Source organism: Nycticebus coucang, chromosome 16 (genome assembly GCF_027406575.1).
Source record: "Nycticebus coucang isolate mNycCou1 chromosome 16, mNycCou1.pri, whole genome shotgun sequence".
NCBI classification, from domain to species: Eukaryota; Metazoa; Chordata; class Mammalia; order Primates; family Lorisidae; genus Nycticebus; species Nycticebus coucang.
The window spans coordinates 6,380,251-6,399,717 of NC_069795.1; the positions used below are offsets into that span (position 1 = coordinate 6,380,251).

Sequence of the window (19,467 nt, forward strand, 5' to 3'; positions counted from 1 at the left end):
TAGTAGGCATCCTTATCTTAATCCTTACAGCAGTATAAATAAGTGTTTCACTATTAAGCATAAGGCTAGTTTCCAGTTTGAGATAGATATTTATCACATTGGAAACGTTCATTTAGAGCAGCAATTCTCAACCTGTGGGTCCAAACTGTATTAAAGGCTCACAGCATTAGGAAGGTTGAAAACCACTGATTTAGAGCATTTTGAGTCAGGTTAGCCATAGTGAGTTTTGTCAGTAGTAACAGACATGGAGATAGGAATTAGGAAGCACCAAAGCATCCTAAACATTAAATTATTTGATCAAAATTTATTAAACACTTATTCTGAGGAACTCTTCTAGGTACTGGGGATACAGCAATAGAAAGAAGAGCCAAAAACCACGTGCCACTGAAGCATACAAGTAGTGGGGAAGTCAGGCAGCCAATAAGCCTGAGTAACTTGTATAACGTTAGGTAGTGACATGTGCAGAGAAAAGGTAAAGTGGGGAAGGGAATAGGAAGTGTTGAGAATGGATAAGAAAGCAGGGAAGACGTACAGGTTAAGCTATTTCCCGTGAAGCAGGACTAATTAAGAATACAACCACCTACTCACAGAATAATTTGGGTTGGAAACAATTATAACCATTTGAACTAAATTGTCCATATGAATTAATTATAACTCTACTACAGAATATTTACTCAAATCTGAAATTTTAAAAAAAAATCAGGGTTCTCAGCCAGGCACAGTGGCTCTCACCTGCACTTTGGGAGGCCAGGGTCAAAGGATCACTTGAGGCCAGGAGTTTGAGACCAGCCTGGCAACAAAGCAAAACCCTCATCTCTACCAAAATAATGTTTTAAATAGCCCACAAGTCCAAGGCTGCAATGAGCTATGATTGCACCGCTGCACTCCAGCCTGAGCAGCAGATGCTGTATTTAAAGGAAAAAAGAAAAGTCAAAATTTTCTCATTATAAGACTAGAATAGAATAATTCATGAGACTGTTGAGCCAGAAGAATAGCTTTCAATATATAATGCAAGGTCAGTCAATATCTGTGCCTCTAAAATAAGATCCAGCGCCTACCAGCAGTACCAAGAGCATCATCTTTTTCCAAACACTTTATTTATGTTTAGCTTCCCACTGGAAAGAAAGAACATGCAGGGGAGCCACAAGATCTTTTGTTCTGCCAAAAAATTTTTGAAAAACACTGCTCTGTCTGACTCCTTCAAATATTATTTCAGCATGACTGTTTGATAATGACAACCAAGAATTTCCTGATTAACTGCCAATAGTTGATTTCATTTTGATAGAGAAAAAGCTTTAGTGTGTGAAATACCCAGAAACCCATACACAAATGAGAGCTTGTTTGGAGGTTCTAGCAGGGGAGCACAGCTACTCGGATACCCTTGACCAAAGAATGCTCCTCCTTGATCGGGGAAGGTCGTCCTCTTCGACAGGGCGCACAGCTTTGGGAGGGACTCACATGGAGCAGTGAGGGAGGAAGGGGACACCACCTAGCCAGCCAGATCAGCCGAATCAACCCTCACGATCAATGGGGTGACAGGTGTCGCAGCCAGATCACCTCACATCCCCCATACACAAATGAATATATGAATTAATACTGCTTTAAAACTTTTATTCTTTTATATATGTTTCTTTGTAAGATTGTAACATTTTCCTTTTGTAATATCATTTTAGGTTTTTTGAAATATACTCTTTCTTTAAAAAGAGACCAAAACATGTCAAAAAATACTACCTTGGAAACCTCATAAATACTACAGTTTGAAGATCGCTCTGCTCCAACATACAGTTTATCTTCAGACATCTTAGGGAAGTTCATAAAGAACAGCAGGTATGCAGTAATTCACTTTATTTTATTTTATTATTATTATTTTTTTTTTTTTGCAGTTTTTGGCCAGGGCCAGGTTTGAACCTGCCACCTCCGATATATGGGGCCGGCACCCTACTCCTTGAGCCACAGGTGCCGCCCCTGCAGTAATTTACTTTAAAACATTTCAGCATATGTTTATTTTTCATCTGCCTTTTTGCAGAAGCAGGAATAAAGATACCTGAATAGTATTCAAAATGATTCAGACGTATACCTTGATCTTGAACATTCTTATTTCGTTTTTTGTTTTTTTTTAAGAGACAGAGTCTCATTTTTTTGCCCTCAGTAGAGTGCTGTGGTGTCGTAGCTCACAGCAATCTCCAGCTCTTGGGCTTAGGCAATTCTCTCCCAAGTAGCTGGGACTACAGGCGCCCGCCACAATGCCTAGCTATTTTTTTGTTGTTGTTGCAGTTTGGCCAGAGCCAGGTTTGAACCCACCACCCTCAATATATGGGTCCGGTGCCCTACTCACTGAGCCATAGGCGCCACCGGACATTTTTATTTCTAATTCTGTATTAAGATGACCACAATGTAAAAGTTCACTGCTGTTATAAGCAGCCATTCCTTTCACTATGGTGCATCCTCAACCAAGTGTGATTTTTCCATTAGAACACTATTTACAATTGCACGTTGCATTCCTGTGTTGTAACAGCAAAAGAACAACTGTAGACCCCATAACAACAGAGACATAATAGAATTACGCTTCAAGTGCAATAAAGTAGACAATGCTGATCCTTTGAAACATAAATGAAAACGCTGATCTTTTGAAACATAAATGAAAACATTAATGAAAAATGAAAACGCTGATCTTTTGAAACATAAATGCTGCCAAAATGTTGACTATACACTACCATAAATTTAATGTAACAAAAACCAGTATGCTAACTATTGTAGACATTAATTACATACTTACAACTTTGCTTACTTTAAGATCCTCAAAGGTAGAAGTTTGCCTTCTTCATAACCCCAGTGCCTGAAAGACACTAAATAAATGTTCTTTGACTGAATGCATTAATTAATTAAGAAGATATTAGATAGCTGGCCTAAGACCCAAATTTTTCAATAATGCATTACATAATCAGAAGTCCATATATGTGGAACATGCATAGTTTCTTAAATTGATAACAGTAGTGAAGTGTAGCCTATTAATAGAGAGATACTCTAAAACAGTTTAATGAACTTTTAAGTTACAGGTCTGACACTGGTCATCAATTTTTAACACTTCAGTGAGAAAAACTGTTATTTAATAGACTGATTATTCCAGAAAGTATGTGCATTCACAGCACATTTATTGCTGACAGTAGTAACAGCCAGGAATCAAATGTGGTTTTATTTTGGTTTACATCGCTGGTCATGTCTCTCAGACTCAGTTTCATGAAAAAAATGTACTCTCAGGACCAGGTGAAGCCAAACAGACCCACATTCATATCATATAGAGAGAAATTTTTGGATAGTTCTGGGGTTCTGCGAATTCCAGAATTCTAAAAATTCTAGAAATGTCTATTTCTTTGGTGGGTGTAATATAAATTCTAATACTTCTTGGGGAAACTTACCTGCCCTGATAACACACATCTTATTTTATCATCCATACCTAGACAACAAATTACTCCAAAACAATAGTTTAAAAACAATAGTGTGACTGGCCAGCACTGCAGAAAACTTTGTTAAGATTATGATTTGATTAAAATTAATGGATTAGAGATAAAATATGTCATTATATGGCTCAGTGCCCATAGCACAGTGGTTATAGTACCAGCCACATACACCGACACTGGCAGGTTCAAACCCGGCCCAGGCCAGCTAAACCTCAATGATGACAACCTCAACAAAAAATAGCTGGGCATTGTGGTGGGTGCCTATAGTCCCAGCTATTTGGGAGGCTGAGGCAAGAGAATGGCTTAAGCCCAAGAGTTGGAGGTTGCTGTGAGGTGTGATGGCATAGCTACCAAGGGCGACGTAGTGAGACTGTCTCCAAAAAAAAAAAAGTGTCATTATAGAGATTTTTTTTTTTTTTTTGTAGAGACAGAGTCTCACTTTATGGCCCTTGGTAGAGTGCCGTGGCGTCACACAGCTCACAGCAACCTCCAACTCCTGGGCTTAAGCGATTCTCTTGCCTCAGCCTCCCGAGTAGCTGAGACTACAGGCGCCCGCCACAACGCCCGGCTATTTTTTGGTTGCAGTTTGGCCAGGGCCAGGTTTGAACCCGCAACCCTCCATATATGGGGCCGGCGCCTTACCGACTGAGCCACAGGCGCCGCCCTCATTATAGAGATTTTTTCAAAATTAAGCAAATATTCTAGAAAGCAACTGTTAACCAAGTGAACTAGGTTATTTGTTTGGCATAAAGTCTGGGTTCTTCCATATTTTTGCAAGATAACTGTGACTTTATAATCTTTTATGGCAGATTCACACAGAAGTTTTCTGTAAGTCTCCAGTTTTCAAAGGAACATTTACTGGCTGGAAAAACAAACATTTATTACCCTGTGGTCACAGGCCCAGCTGGGTCCTGTGGTTCAGGGTGTCTTAAGACTATAATCAAGGTGTCATTTGAAGCTGTAGTCATCTCAGAATTCATTTAGAGGAAAAATCCAAACTTCCAAGCTCACACAAATGATTGTTGGCATGATTCCTTCTCTCACAAAGGCAGGGCATTAAACAAGTGCATGAGTCTCAGGAAGTGGAGGTCACTGGAGCCACCTTGGAAGCTTCCCACCATACCCCATGCATTCCAGAGGCAGCCTCAGAAAGATGAAGTCAGTGTGACTTAGGGCGTGATTCTTATCACTGGGGGCACTGGGGTACTCCAGTACTCTTTAAGGAAAGAAAAGTAATTGTTTCCCCAACTGAGTTAGAGGAACCTGAGTTAGTCTGCAGTTAGGTGATCCTCACCATCCAGTTGTTGACAGTGAGGGTGCTACGGCTGCCTCTTGTTAAAATAACTAGATAGGAGGCCATTAGACTGAAATGGCTAATTCCCTGCCTTTGGGGGGGATTCAGATGTCACTTCAGATTGGGTAACTAGAAGACTCTGACTCCTGCCTTAATCACCCTCTGTTTTTCTCACTTGTTGGCATTAATGGAGTTCAACAGCTACAATATCAACTGATTCATTGAGAGGCACATGCTGAAAGAAATGGAGGTGTCCAGCCAGCAGCTAGGGGTGAATGAGTCCTCGGTCCAGTAAGCAAACTGAAACCTAACTCAAATGAAACTAAGTTTAAACAATTAAAAAACATTAACTTGTAATTATATAACTAGGACCTTTATACCTGATAGACTAAAGAAGGCAGCTACATAATTGGCCGATTGATTATTTTCTTTAGTCTGCTCCTTCATTTACTTTATAAAAGCCTTTTCTGGCATAGCCACAAACCACAGTTGGGTGCTACCCAATTCATGAATTCATGTTTGCTCAGATAAACTCTAGAATTTTAAGATGTGCCAGTTTAATTTATAACACTGTAGATTTCAGCTAGGAGACTTTCCAGTTTTCCAGATATTGCCTGACCACCCTTTCCTAAACTCAAACACAGAACAGACTGAGTCTAAGGGAGCTCTAAGACTTAAAAGATTCAAAAACAGAATTGGTTTGGGAAAGTAAAGCATTTGTCTGTTCTAGCATGTCGCTCCTGCTTGTACTGTACAATGGGGATGTTGCCTGCCTCAGCCTGGGTAGAGAAAGGGTTTTCCAAGGGATATTCCCTAGACCTTCAGCAGGTACCACAGTGACTTACTTCATTTCCTTTCTCTCCTTCTCCTTTTATCCATTCCCTCTCTCTCGATATCCCCTCTCTTCCCATTTTCCCCATGATTTACCTAACTTTTCTAGATAAATAATGAATACAAGGAAACTTCCTCAGCTTGATAAGGGGCATCTGTGAAGAACCTATAGCTAACATCATACGTAAGGATGAAAGACTGAATATTCCCCTAAGATTCAAAACAAGAACAGGACATCTACTTTCACCACCACGTCTATTCAAATTTGGGCTGGAGATTCTGGCCCGTGTAATCAGGAAAGAAAAAGAAATAAAAGGGTTCGTATTAGAAAAAGAGAATTAAACTCTATTCACAGATGACATAATCATCTATAGAAGGTACAAAAAATAGTATACATATTATGAGCAAGGAAAAAACTGTATGAAAATTGTAATACCTAACATATACCAATAACATTTGTTATGTTATCCTGTATATTGTATTTTTTTATTTTTGGAGACACAGTCTCACTTTGTCACCCTGGTTAGAGTACCATGGCATCATAGTTCACAGTCACCTCAAACTCTTGGGCTCAAGCAATCCTCTCACCTCAGCCTCCCAAGTAGCCGGACTACAGACACCCAGCACAACATCCAGCTATTTTTAGAGATGGGGTCTCACTCTTGTTCAGGCTGGTCTCATACTCCTGAACTCTGGCAATCTACCCACCTCAGCCTCCTAGAATGCTAAGATTACAGGTGTGAGCTACCATGCCCAGCTTATATTATATCTTATAGCCCTTGTAATTAAAGAAACCAAACATAACTTAAGTATTATAATTTTAATGCAATTTTTTCCTTTCTTAAAATATGATAGTTTCATGGGTATGCACATTTATAATCTTAAGAAATTGTACACTTTAAAAATACATAGTTTATTAAGTTTTATACTTCAATAAAAGAGGGGTTTTTTTAAATAGTTTGATAGTTTTCCTGTGACCTCCTCCTGTCAAAGATTATGCTATTAATATTGAGCACAATTAAAGTTCTAATAAACCCTGGGCCACCCAGGTGCTATATTGACCTTGCCAAGTTGTAAATATAGTATTTCAAAAGAACATAGCATCAGTCTTTTCCTGGAAGGTGACAAGATGGCAGAAGTGGAGCAAAAGAAGAAGCAGACCTTCCACAGGTTCACCGTGGACCTCAACCAGTTGCTGGATGCGTCCTCCAAGCAGCTGATGCAGCTATACAGTGCCCACCAGTGGCAGTAGCTGAACCGAGGCCTGAGCTGCAAGCAGCACTCACTGCTGAAGTATTTCTGTAAGGCCAAGAAGGAGGCGCCGCCCAAGGAGAAGCCAGAGGTAGTGGAGACACACCCGCTGGACACGATCATCCTACCTGAAATGGTGGGCAGCATGGTGGGTGTCTTCAATGGCAAGACCTTCAACCAGGTGGAGATCAAGGTTGAGATGATCAGTCACTACCTAGGGGAGTTCTCCATCACCTACCAGCCTGCGAAGCATGGTCGGCCTGGCATTGGGGCCACACACTCCTCCCACTTCATCCCCCTCAAGTTGGCTGCCCAGCCAATAAAGACACTTCTCCAGTTTAAAAAAAAAAGAGGACATAGCTTGGAAATATGCTATCTAAAGCATTTATGACAACTTTTACATTTAGTAAGTACCCCAAAATTCAATGTCTTCTGATATACATTGAAATTACAGGGGTTTTTTTTTGGGGGGGGGTTGCAGTTTTTGGTCAGGGCCGGGTTCGAACCCACCACCTCCGGCATATGGGACTGGCGCCCTACTCCTTGAGCCACAGGTGCCACCCAAAATTACAGTTTTTGATTTTGTGCCTATTTAGTTCTAAAACAGTGGAAGATCAGTAAACACGGCAATTAACTTGAAGATTTTTTTCAGGTTAATTTTTCCATGAGACAGATTAGTTTATAATAGTGATCAATAGTAGAATAGGGCGGCACCTATGGCTCAGTGAGTAGGGCACCACCCCCATATACTGAGGGTGGCGGGTTCGAACCCAGGCCCGGCCAAACTGCACAAAAAAATAGCCGGGCGTTGTGGGCACCTGGAGTCCCAGCTACTCAGGAAGCTGAGGCAAGAAAATCACCTAAGCCCAAGAGCCAGAGGTTGCTATGAACTGTGACGCCACAGCACTCTACCGAGGACGACAAAATAAGATTCTGTCTCTAAAAAAGAAAAAATAGTAGAATAACTGCTCCGTACCACGTGTTTTAGAAATTTGATGAAAGCGGGTGGCACCTGTGGCTCAAGGAGTAGGGCGCAGGTCCCATATGCCAGAGTTGGTGGGTTCAAACCCAGCCCCGGCCAAAAAAACCAAAAAAAAAAAAAAGAAATTTGATGAAAGCACGCTGACAGTACATCCACTAGAGAATAGGTAGCAACAAGGAATTTTCTACCCTTGCATCCACATAAAAAACCCAGTTGTCCTTAAAATGAAACTACTTGGTCCATTCTGAAGAAACTGTACTCCTAACATTAGGTTAAGTAAATTATTGAGCTGAAAAGATCGCAGATAGTTTTGCTAATAAAGTATCTTTTTGTTAGAGCATTTTTAATCATATATGATTTTTCATACATTTTGAAGAACTACAGTTACTGACTCCTAGCTATAAAGACCCTGAAAAATACAGAGGTTCATAGGAGTCAGTACTTAATGAGACAGTTCAGCCATCAGCAGAGAGGCTTATGACAGAGGCAAATCCACGTAGGGAGGGCAACGATGCCTTTAAATCCACCCCCTTGCTTAAACTATAAAGCCTTCTGTTAGGGCATATTTTAATCTGGTAGAATTGTTTTAGGAGTGAGGTTATTTATAGAGTCTTGTTTATTATGAGGCTTTACAGGATTTCTAATTGAATATTTTCCTTTTTCCCCTGTTACATCAATTTTTATTAAACTAAGACTAGGATGGTTGGTTTTTACTTTATCAAACGTAGGGAAATCAAACTTACTTTAGCCCTTTGTGAGCGTGTGATTCAGAGAGAATCTTTGGGGAAAAAAATCATAGGTGGGATACAATCACATCCTCAGAGCTTGATATTCTGATGTAGGAAGGCAAGAGAACACCACACCCACCTCCTTAGCTTCATCCCACTGTTCCCATTATGTCGAATGCAGAGTGAGTCGTGTTGGTCAGCCTGAAAGATTAAGGGATAAATGATTATTCTCAGTATACTCTAGGATTTTGAACTTTAGAGTACAGGCAGTCCCCAAGTTACAAACATCCGACTTTTGTACAACTCACCCTTACGAATGGAGGCTGCTACAGTAAATCTTCAAGTTATAAATACCTGACTGACATACGACTCGCACTTACAGATACAGACTATTACAGGTGGTAGGTACATGGACCTCTTCCAGTTTACATGCAAATTCAACTTAAGAACAAACCTACAGAACCCATCTCATTCATAACTCAGGGACTGCCTGTAGAGATAAAACAATAAAAAGTTGAATAGCAAGTAATTCCCTTTGGCTTATCACAGGTTTTGACATAACTTTATTTTTTTTTTTTTTGAGACAGTCTCACTCGGTCACCCTCGGTAGAGTGCTATGGCCTCTTAGCTCACAGCAACTTCAGGCTGTGGGGCTCAAGCAATCCTCTTGCCTCAGCCTCCCAAGTAGCTGGGACTACAGGCACCCACCACAACACCCAGCTATTATTTTTTGTTTAGCAGGCCCAGGTCAGATTCAAACCCACCAGTCCTGGAGCACGTGGCTGGCACCCTAACCACTGAGCTACTGGTGCCCCATAATTTAACATTTTAAGCTTTCAGTGACATGGGGTGGGGTGGGCGGTGCCTTTGGCTCAGTGAGTAGGGCACCAGCCCCATACACCGGGGGTGGTAGGTTCATACCCAGCCCCGGCCAAACTGCAACAATAACAACAACAAAAAGTTAGCCAGGTGTTGTGGCAGGCACCTGTAATCCCAGCTATTGGGGAGGCTGAGGCAAGAGAATCACCTAAGCCCAAGAGCTGGAGGTTGCTGTGAGCTGTGCCACAGCATACCGAGGGTGACAAAATGAGACTCTGTCTCAAAAAAAGACAAACGGGGTGGGGTCAAACTGTGTCTGTGGACCAAGTAATGTGGTGCAGTGAAAAGAACTTTCAAGGTTCAAAATTCATGCTCCCACTCTGAGTGCCTCTCTTGTTCTGAGTGAGACTAGCTTTGTGACCTTGCACAAGTTACCTTAACCTTTCTGAGCCTTACATTCCTCATCTGCAAAACAGAGTTAATAATACCTGTTTCACAGGAGTGGTGTTATGGTCCTCATAATAAAGTAGCTAATGTGTCTCTGCTTGCCACAGCAGGTGGCATGTGGTAGTTATTTAAGCATTTGAAAGTATTGATTGCCTGTAATCTCAGCACTCTGGAAAACCAAGCCTGATTCACTGCTTGAATTTAGGAGTCCGAGACCAGCCTGAGCAAGAGCAAGACCCCCGTCTCTAAAACATAGCCAGGTGTTGTGGCAGACGCCTGTACTCCCAGCTACATGGGAAACTGAGGCAAGAGAATCACTTGAGTCCAAGAGTTTGAGGTTGCTATGAAGCCACAGCACTCAACCCCAGGGCGACTGAGTGAGACTCTGTCTAGAAAAAAGAAAGTATTGAAAGTAGCAGTATGTCAGGCCTGAAGTTACAAGGGGACAAGACATGGTTTCTACCTTCTGGAGTCTTCAGTATAATGGGATTATTCAAGCAGTTCTGGTAAAGTAGCTGAGCAGGAAGATAGGAGCAGGCACTTGATTTTATCTCTCACGGGAAGATACCAGTATGGCTGTCTTGACAGTCCCTACTTTTGTGCCAGAATTACTCTCTTGAGAGGGAAAACTAAACGCTATTTCCTTTCTCCCTGTAATCTCCCTATAATCTAAAGAAAGAAACTGAGGCAAATTAATGTAGGTAGGGAGTTTAGTTGGGCCAAGGTTGAGGACTGCAGTCAGGGAAACACTTCCAGGGTATTTAGAGAAGTGCTTTGGAGAACAAGAGAGGCACAATTTTTAAAGAAAAAAGGCCAAATCAGGAGAGGCGAACATTGCAAAAGTTGTTTTCACTGGTTTACAGAAATAACATTGATTAGTAATTGTCCACTTGTGGAACTATAGGGTGTGAGTTCTGTTGTTCAATATATGACATTTGCAAGGTGTAAATGGTGGTGCCCAGAGATGACACGGACAGGGAGCAGAGAAGGTTAGGCCAGGTTTATTGAAAGGAACAGCAGTCTCCCTGGGGCAGCTAGAGACCCCTTATACTCAGTGTAGGGCGAGGGCTGTGGTGAGTTAGGGTCCTTTGGAATGAACTTCCGTTGTGGGGCTAACTAGTCTTGGGGGAGGAGCGTGGAGAGTTTGTGTAACATAACAAACAGCTTCCCTGTGATTCCTTTGCTTGGGGGGTGGGGGTGGTGGTGACTGCTGTCACATTCCAGTGCCTCTCTCCCTGGCCCTAATAATTTAAAGGGGGTTTGCATTCCTCAGATTAGAAGTTTTTTTTTCCTTTCTCCCCCGAAGGACAAGAGCACTTAAGTGATGACAGACAAGGTTCAAACCCAAGTCTGACTGCCTTCCAGCTGTCACCTTCTACTCCATCACACTCCCTCCAACTGTTACAGCTGCTGGGCAATTTGTGAATGTAACAAAAAAGCAACAGTCTCGAATTAAGCCTTTATCCAAAAAACACCAGCAGGAGAAGCCATCTTGAAAGGAGTGCTCCAAGGTAGGGGAAAGAGCTTTGGCAGAAGTCAGTGAAGTTTAGCTCATGTCAGGAACAACTGGCCAAATCCCAAATTCTTCTTTTGAATTAACAACTATTCTCTGGGCAGTTTGGATTTATCAGGATCGGGGAGGAAGGTCATAAGCAGGAGGGATGGGGAAGAACAGCTCCTGGAGACCCCAGTCAGCACGTTAGCATGTTTAGTCCTCCAGGATTCTTAACCCAGATGCAAAGGTTTGCAGTCAAGATCTTTGACTCTGCCTCTGCCACTGAGACACAGCAGAATGTGTCTGGAAAGAGAAGTTCTTTGCGTTAGGATTGTTTAATGTTCCCACCAGTGTGTTGTCCGCAGTTGTAATACTTTCCAGCCTGTGGAGCTGGAAACCATAGACAACTACTAGCCTTCAACCTGTCTGAACCCCTTCCCTCTAGGTGGTGAGGATTAGGTGATGAGAAAGCAGTTTGAGCAAAGTAACAGCACTAGTTAAATTAATAGTAAGCATAGGCCGGGCATGGTGGTGTAGGGATCACGGCAAAACCTGCCCTTTTTCCTTAATCAAGGTTCACTGAAAGATCAACTCACAATTATGGTAGATTAATAAGAGAAAGGTTTATTTCCAAATACCATGTGCATGGGGGAACCACAAGAATGATTACCCAAAGTCCCAGTGGTGGTCAGAGACCTCTACAGGTGCCTTTTGGAAGGAGGGGAGGATGTGGAAAGTATAGGTACAGTAAGTGGTTGCTGGGGGGGATGTATAGATGGGTGAAAACAGATTGATTTGTAGATTAATCTGAAAGACAGGTATTCTGCTTCAAATGACCTGGGGACCAGGTCTATTAGCATGTAGTAAGAAAGTCAGCAGCCCCTTTTGATCCCCCAATCAGGTTACTCAGGTTTTATGTAGAGAGAGGAAAGGCCTCTTCCAATGCTTTCTGATCATAAATGGCATTTCATGCAAAATATTCTTTATACCAAGGAGTCATATTTTGTTGTGAAATTTCCTTAGCTCCTTGAGTGGCTCATGCTTGTAATCCTAGCACTCTGGGAGGCTGAAGTGGTTGGATTGCTTGAGCTCAGGAGTTCAAGACCAGCCTGAGCAAGAGTGAGACCCCATCTTTAAAAAGAGCCAGGCATGGTGATGGTGCCTTTGGTAGCAGTGACCAGGAGACTGAGTCAAGAGGATCACTTGAGCCAGGAGTTTGAGTTTGCTGTGAGCTGTGACGTCACAGCACTCTACCCAGGGCGACAGAGTGAGACATTTACTTACATTAATGTTAAGTAAAATGCTAGTATTAATTGTTAATAAGGTAATTTGGAGTGGGGAGATTATAGACTGCCTAATTATTTCATCATAAGAGGAGAAGGCTCGAGAATTAAGTAGGTGCAGCAAAAAGCAGAAACAGATTTGGGGGGAGAAAACCTCTCAGAGAAAGTGATAATGTTAGGTTTCTATTGGGAAGAATCTAATGCCAGCTAATTTCTCTTTTACTTTCTTGATAAAACAGGAGGATTGAGAATTTTTGATGAAAAAACAATCCTTTTAAAGACCCCAGGAAATGGATTTGTTTGTTTCAAATTTCTGCTGCTAAAATTTAGATCTTCTGGATTATATCTTATTGCATAGAGGATGAAGAACCCTCTGCTTTCTGACTCAAGTTCATTTTATTGAGAGTATTTATTTGGGGTCCTTCTTGTATTTGATTTCTTATTCCTTCCATTTAAATTATCACTTTAGACAAATAAGAGGACTTATCAAAAGTATCAAAAGTTTGTATTCATTGAAATCCACTCCTTCTAAATTATCAAGAATAAGGGGTAGCACAGAGCTGTTTGTTAGCAGTAATCTTGAGCTGTCTCAGAGCTGGACTCATCATTCTTCAGGGAGATAGCTTTCATGTGAGATTTAACAGATTCTTAGGGAGCATTAACTATGAGCTGTCAATCTCTCCCAGAAGACAGTCCTTAAACAAAGGACTGTACCTAGTGGAGCATGAAATAATTTTAAAATAAAGTAAAAGTAAAATATGATTTTTTTTTTCCACTAAATGTTAAGATCTTAGGAACAAAAAGCTGGAGAGGCATTTTAGCTACATAGAATCCTGAAGGGATTTGTGAGAGTTGCTCTGGGGAGTGACTCATCCAACTAAAACATCCCTGATCTACAAATGAAGAATTACTGAGTTTACGTTGCTTTAAATGGTCTTAGTTTGGCCAGGCCCAGTGGCTCACCCCTGTAATTCTAGTACTCTGGGAGGCCAAGTTGGGTGGATTGTTTGAGCTTAGGAGTTGGAGACCAGATGAGCAAGAGTGAGACCCCATATCTACTAAAAATAGAAAAACTAGCCTGTGGCTCAGTGAGTAGGGCGCCGGCCCCATATGCCGAGGGTGGCGGGTTCAAGCCCAGCCCCAGCCAAACTGCAACAAAAAAATGGCCAGGCGTTGTGGCGGGTGCCTGTAGTCCCAGCTGCTCGGGAGGCTGAGGCAAGAGAATCGCGTAAGCCCAAGAGTTAGAGGTTGCTGTGAGCCGTGTGACGCCACGGCACTCTACCCGAGGGCAGTACAGTGAGACTCTGTCTCTACAAAAAAAAAAAAAAGTAAAATAAAAATAGAAAAACTAGCTGGGTGTTGTGGCGGGTGCTATTGTCCCAGCTGCTCAGGAGGCTGAGGCAAGAGGATCACTCAAACCCAACAGTTTGAGGGTGCTGTGAGCTATGACACCATGGCACTCTACCCAGGGTGACAGCTTGAAACTCTACCTCCAAAAAAAAAAAAAAAAAAGACAGAAAAGAAATGTTACCTCTACAAAGCTGGAAGATTAATAATTACATTCTACTCTATATGTTTAATCTCAAAAATATGTGATGTCATAAATAGTAAATCAAAGCGTGTATCTCCATAAAGTCTGAATTTCACAAATAATTGCTTTTTTTTTTTCTTTTTTGAGACAAAGTCTCACTTTGTCACCCTTGGTAGAGTACCGTGGCATAGCTCACAGGAACCTCAAACTCTTGGGCTCAAGCAGTCCTCTCATCTCAACTTCCCAAGTAGCTTGGACTACAGGCACCCCACACAACATCCAGCTATTTTTAGAGATGGGGTCTAGCTCTTGTTCAGGCTGGTCTTGAACCTGTGAGCTCAGGGCAGTCCCCCCGCCTTGGCCTCCTAGAATGCTAGGATTACAGGTTGAGCCACCGTGCACAGCAACAAATGTTAGTTTCATACCAGCCATCCAAAGTTACCAAATACAATACTGTCATTTTCCTCAGTTCTAATCAAGGCAAAAAAATCCCAACAAATAACCAGCCTTTAAAATGAGAATATCATTTGCAAATCCATAAATTGTTTTCATTGTTATCTGATACAACAATAATTATTAATAACTTCACCAAAGTTTGGCCTCAGCGGGTTTTATATTTTATGTAGAAATTATATAAAAACCAAACAAATTATTCCAGAAAATATTTCAAAATAATGTGCTGTTAACATTCCACATGGTCTATTTATAGTTAAAGAAACATAATAAAGCACGGATCCATTATATAATATTAATAGCTATAAATTTAAAAGTGCTTTTTTTAATTAGGTTGTTTACTATGGCTGATCCAACCAACACAAATGTAGATGAACATTTCCCCAGCGTGGCGTTAGAAAACAACAGGAAGTCTGCAGAACGCAAGAGAAGCCCAGGCGCAGCTGATTTTTCAAAGAATGATAATGATTCCGATAAGAGTGTGGATTATAGCAGATCTCAGTGTTCCTGCAGGAGCTTAAGTTCTCACCGTGATTATTCAGAAGACTTTATCTCAGATTGTTCAGAAATAACCATTAGTAGAAATTACTTAAAGCAGCCTGTGGCAAAAGAAAAGGAGGAGAAGAGAAAGCATGTTTCTAAAATCTCCCAGCCTAAAGGTAAGAAGCAAAATTCCCCAACCAAGACTGAATTTCTGGTTATAATGACATTATTTTTTAATATACTAGTATTAGAAGGGGTGCTTGTTCATCTTACTGTTTTTCCACATTGTAAATATGTATTATAGATGAACTTTTATAGAAGGAATTAGCTAGAGAAGTTCAGATGGTCACAAAAATGACAGAAAGGTTTACATGTAGAGCCTAGTCCTTACAGCTGACCCTACTGGAGCCTACCAGTGAGGTGAGTTCCATTTTTAGTTAACAGGTGGCCTTGTTACAGAGTACCACAATACTTCGATTTCACTGGCTTCTTGCCTTTCATCTCAGCTGAAGAATCACAGTTTGAATCACCAATGAAATGTACATACCTGTTTCAACACCCCAAGAGGATGGTCTCCAAGTCTGGTGAGGCATATTGGCAAAAACAATCTTCTGAAACAGAAAAGGTTCAAAAGGCTGTTGATAATGTTGTTTCCTTGTGGATTTTACAAGTACCAACTCCATCAACTCCTAACTATCCGAACTGGAATTAGTTAGTGATATTTTTGATCTTCTTTCTCCCAGCCCTCTACCCAAACTGCAATTACTTCCTCTCATTTTAGGCAGTCTTGAGCTTTTAGTATTTCCTATATAGAAATAACTAGAACCCTTTTCTACTTTGACTATCAGAGCACCCTCAAATCAACAGGTGGAAAATAATTACGGGCCTCCTGCTCATGGGGCACATTTACCACTGTCCTGCTTACCCAGCATCTTTCACCCCCAGCCTGCTATTGGTGGGCGTGTCCAGGACCCTCTGTGCCACTTCCGGAACATCTACAATCTTCGTTCTTCCTAGCTACAGAGCAGAGATTCTCTTTTTTTTTTTTTTGGTTTGAGACAGAGTCTTTGTCAACTTGGGTGGATAGGTGGAGGGCCGTGCTGTCATATGTCATAGGTCACAGCAACCTCAAACTCTTGGGTTCCAATGATCCTCTAGTCTTAGCTCCTAAGTAGCTGGGACTGTAGGTGCCTGCTATAACACCCAGTTAGTTTTTCTATTTTTAATAGAGATGGGGTCTCACTCTTGCTCAGGCTGGTCTTGAACTCCTGAGCTCAAGTAATCCTACCCACCTTGGCCTCCCAGAGTCCTAGGATTATAGGTGTGAGCCAACATGTCCAGCCTCAGAGTAGAGATCCTTCATCTAAGACATATGTCTGTGAACTCCAAGGAATTCTATGCAATTTTTTTTGTGTCTATGTGTGTTTATAAACTTTTCTAAGAGGAAGGACTCATACCTTTTACTAGATTCTTAAAAGGTGAAAAGACCTTTTTCTAAAGAGGTGAGTAAAAGATTATGAAATCCTGCACCCACTGGCAAGGCCCAGGGCAGAAGATGAAAAGACCAGTTCCCTCCCTCATGATGGGACTTCTACAAAAGAAGTCCATTGGTAGCATTTGGAAGACATTACCGCAACAGAACATTGTGATTAGGTCCCATAAATACACAATCCCTAAATTACATTTCAACTTTACAAATCTGTGAATACCCAATATTTTTCGTATCTTTGGCATCAAAATTGATTTGATAACAAAAACTTGATTTGAACAGACATGAAACTCATCTTTATTTATTTTACTTAGTATAAAGTCATATATTTCACTACAGAAATACAGTTTGACTAAAGCATGGGAAAACTATAGAAAATACCACATTCACACCCACCTAAAATATAAAACCCCCAAAATTCTGAAACAGTCTGGCTCTTAAGAGTTTATATAAGGGACATTAAATTTTATGTTGATTCTAAGCTTTTATGGGACTGTGAGAGGCGGTTAGCTTTTATAAAACTATTTGTACAAAAATAAATTGCATTTTTGAGTTCTAAGTGCCTCATAATTTAGTTTGTTTTTTTTTTAATTGATTCCTCCGCTGGGTGCTGTGGCTCAATCCTAGCACTCTGGGAGGCTGAGGCGGGTGGATTGCTTGAGTTCAAGAGTTCAAGACCAGCCTGAGGAAAAGCGAGACGCTGTTTCTACTAAAATAGAAAAACTGAGGCAAGAGGATTGCTTGAACCTAGGAGTTGGAGGTTGCTGTGAGCTATAATGCCATAGCACTCTAGCCAGGGCAACAGCTTGAGACTCTGTCTCAAAAATAAATAAATAAAATAAAATTGATTCCTCCTTGGGCAGTGCCTGTGGCTCAAAGGAATAGGGCGCTGGCCTCATATGCCTGAAGTGGCAGGTTCAAACCCAGCCCTGGCAAAAAAAAAAAAAGAAAAAAATTGATTCCTCCAGCTTGGCACCCGTAGCTCAGTGGTTAAGGTGCCAGCCACATATACCAGGGCTTGAGAAACAACAATGACAATAACCAAAAAAAATAGCAGGGCGTTGTGGTGGGCACCTGTTGTCCTAGCTACTTGGGAGGCTGAGGCAAGAGAATCACTTAAGCCCAAGAGTTTGAGGTTGCTGTGAGCTGTGACACCAGGGTACTCTACCCAGGATGACATAGTGAGAGTCCGACTCAAAAAAATGAATAAATAAATTCGATTCCTCCAGCCAGCCTATGCCTGTAATCCTAGCACTCTGGGAGGCTGATGGGTGGATTGCTTAAGAATTGCTCAGAAGTTTGAGACCAGCCTGAGCTAAAGTGAAACCCTGTCTCCACTAAAAAATAAAAAACTAGCCAGGCATGGTAGTGAACGCCTGTAGTCCCAGCTACTTGGGAGACTGAGGCAAGAGAATCGCTTAAGCCCAAGAATTTAAGGTTGCTGTGAGCTATATAATAACGTCATGGCACTCTACCCAGGGCCACAGAGTAAGGCTGTCAAAAAAAAAAAAAAAAAGAAAGAAAGAAAAAAGAAAAGAAAAGACATGCCTCCTGTATTTGTTCCACAAATCTCTTCTGAGTCCTTTATGTGGGATACCTGTTCATAAAATGGGAGCAGCCTAAATCAATTCAGCCACTTCACAGGAGACTAGAATCCTAAACTCCACTATCCAGAAGAGTCAAAGGTTTGCTCTAACTTGGTTGTCCTTTTGTTTTTAAAACTCTAAAATTATTTTAAATTAACTTCACATCTTTAAGTCAAATTCTGTATGTCCCTGAGGACCCCTGCCCAGTGTATGATGAATTTAAAACACTAATTGCAACTTCAAGCTTTGTCATAGAATGGTAAAGTATTTCCTTGGTTTTTTTTTTTCTTTTATTCCCAGATAGTTCATGTTTTGCCAAAGTTATTTAAGTTGTTCCACCCTAGGGTAATATAATTCTAACCCAAAGCAAAGAAGATTAATGTTTTGGGGTGGCGCCTGTGGCTCAGTGGGTAGGGCGCTGGCCCCATATGTCAAGGGTGGCGGGTTCGAACCCAGCCCCGGCCAAACTGCAACAAAAAAAATAGCTGGGCATTGTGGCAGGTGCCTGTAGTCCCAGCTACTCGGGAGGCTGAGGCAAGAGAACCACCTAAGCCCAGGAGTTGGAGTTTGCTGTGAGCTGTGATGCTACAGCACTCTACTGAGGGTGACAAAGTGAGACTCTGTCTCTAAAAAAAATAAAAAAGAAGAAGAAGATTAATGTTTTTACCAGTGCACACCCCTTTTCAAGCGAATGTTCAATTTCTGTTTGGCTTTCTGGTATATTAAAAATAGATCTCTGACCCTCAGGGCTGGTGAACTGGGTTAGGAACCACCAATGTAGACTCAGAATTCACTAAAGGATAGTAACATCAGAGTCTATTTTCAATTTTCATCTTAGAAATTGATGAAAGCAAATTTTATGGCAGTAAAACATTTCGTAGAGAAAAATTATAAGGATGAAATGAGGACTTCGGTTTGATAGAATTTTTGCTTTGGTTAAACATTGGAGATTTACTTAAATCATTGTAAATAGCAAGTAATATATTTATACAGTTTACTTTCCAATACTTTTAATGTCCTTCTTTTGTAGAAAACATACTTTCAGAATTCTTTCAATTATATGTTCTGTTAGTTAGAAATTTGTTTCCCTGATGTATTTACTTTGTCAACTTAATGCCAAAAAGTGATTTTAATGCATTCAAATGCTTGGGACACCTTTTGCCCTGTTATCCTTGGTCAGGTATAGGTGGGAGACTTGATCTCCAGCAGATTAACAACAGAAACTACCAAGAACAGAAAGATTCCTTTAAACCTCTTCTTTTTCTTGGTCCTTGGAGGAAGTGGGTCCATCTGTTTTAAGGTACAATACAGTGTAAACCCAGGAGAGAGAAGAGGGC

General features: G+C 41.1%; 1 protein-coding gene and 1 pseudogene across 1 annotated transcript in view; both read left to right on the forward strand.

Moving 5' to 3' along the window:
* Positions 1-1,719: 1,719 nt before the first annotated feature.
* LOC128567534 (40S ribosomal protein S15-like) lies at positions 1,720-7,823 on the forward strand (annotated as a pseudogene).
* Positions 1,782-19,467, forward strand: part of LCA5L (lebercilin LCA5 like) — a 39,529-nt gene continuing 21,843 nt past the window's right edge. Inside the window, exons 1-2 of the mRNA XM_053564724.1 lie at positions 1,782-1,827; positions 14,906-15,231. Coding sequence (XP_053420699.1) covers positions 14,916-15,231 — 316 coding nt within the window. The 5' untranslated portion in view covers positions 1,782-1,827; positions 14,906-14,915. The remainder of the gene's footprint in view (positions 1,828-14,905; positions 15,232-19,467) is intronic.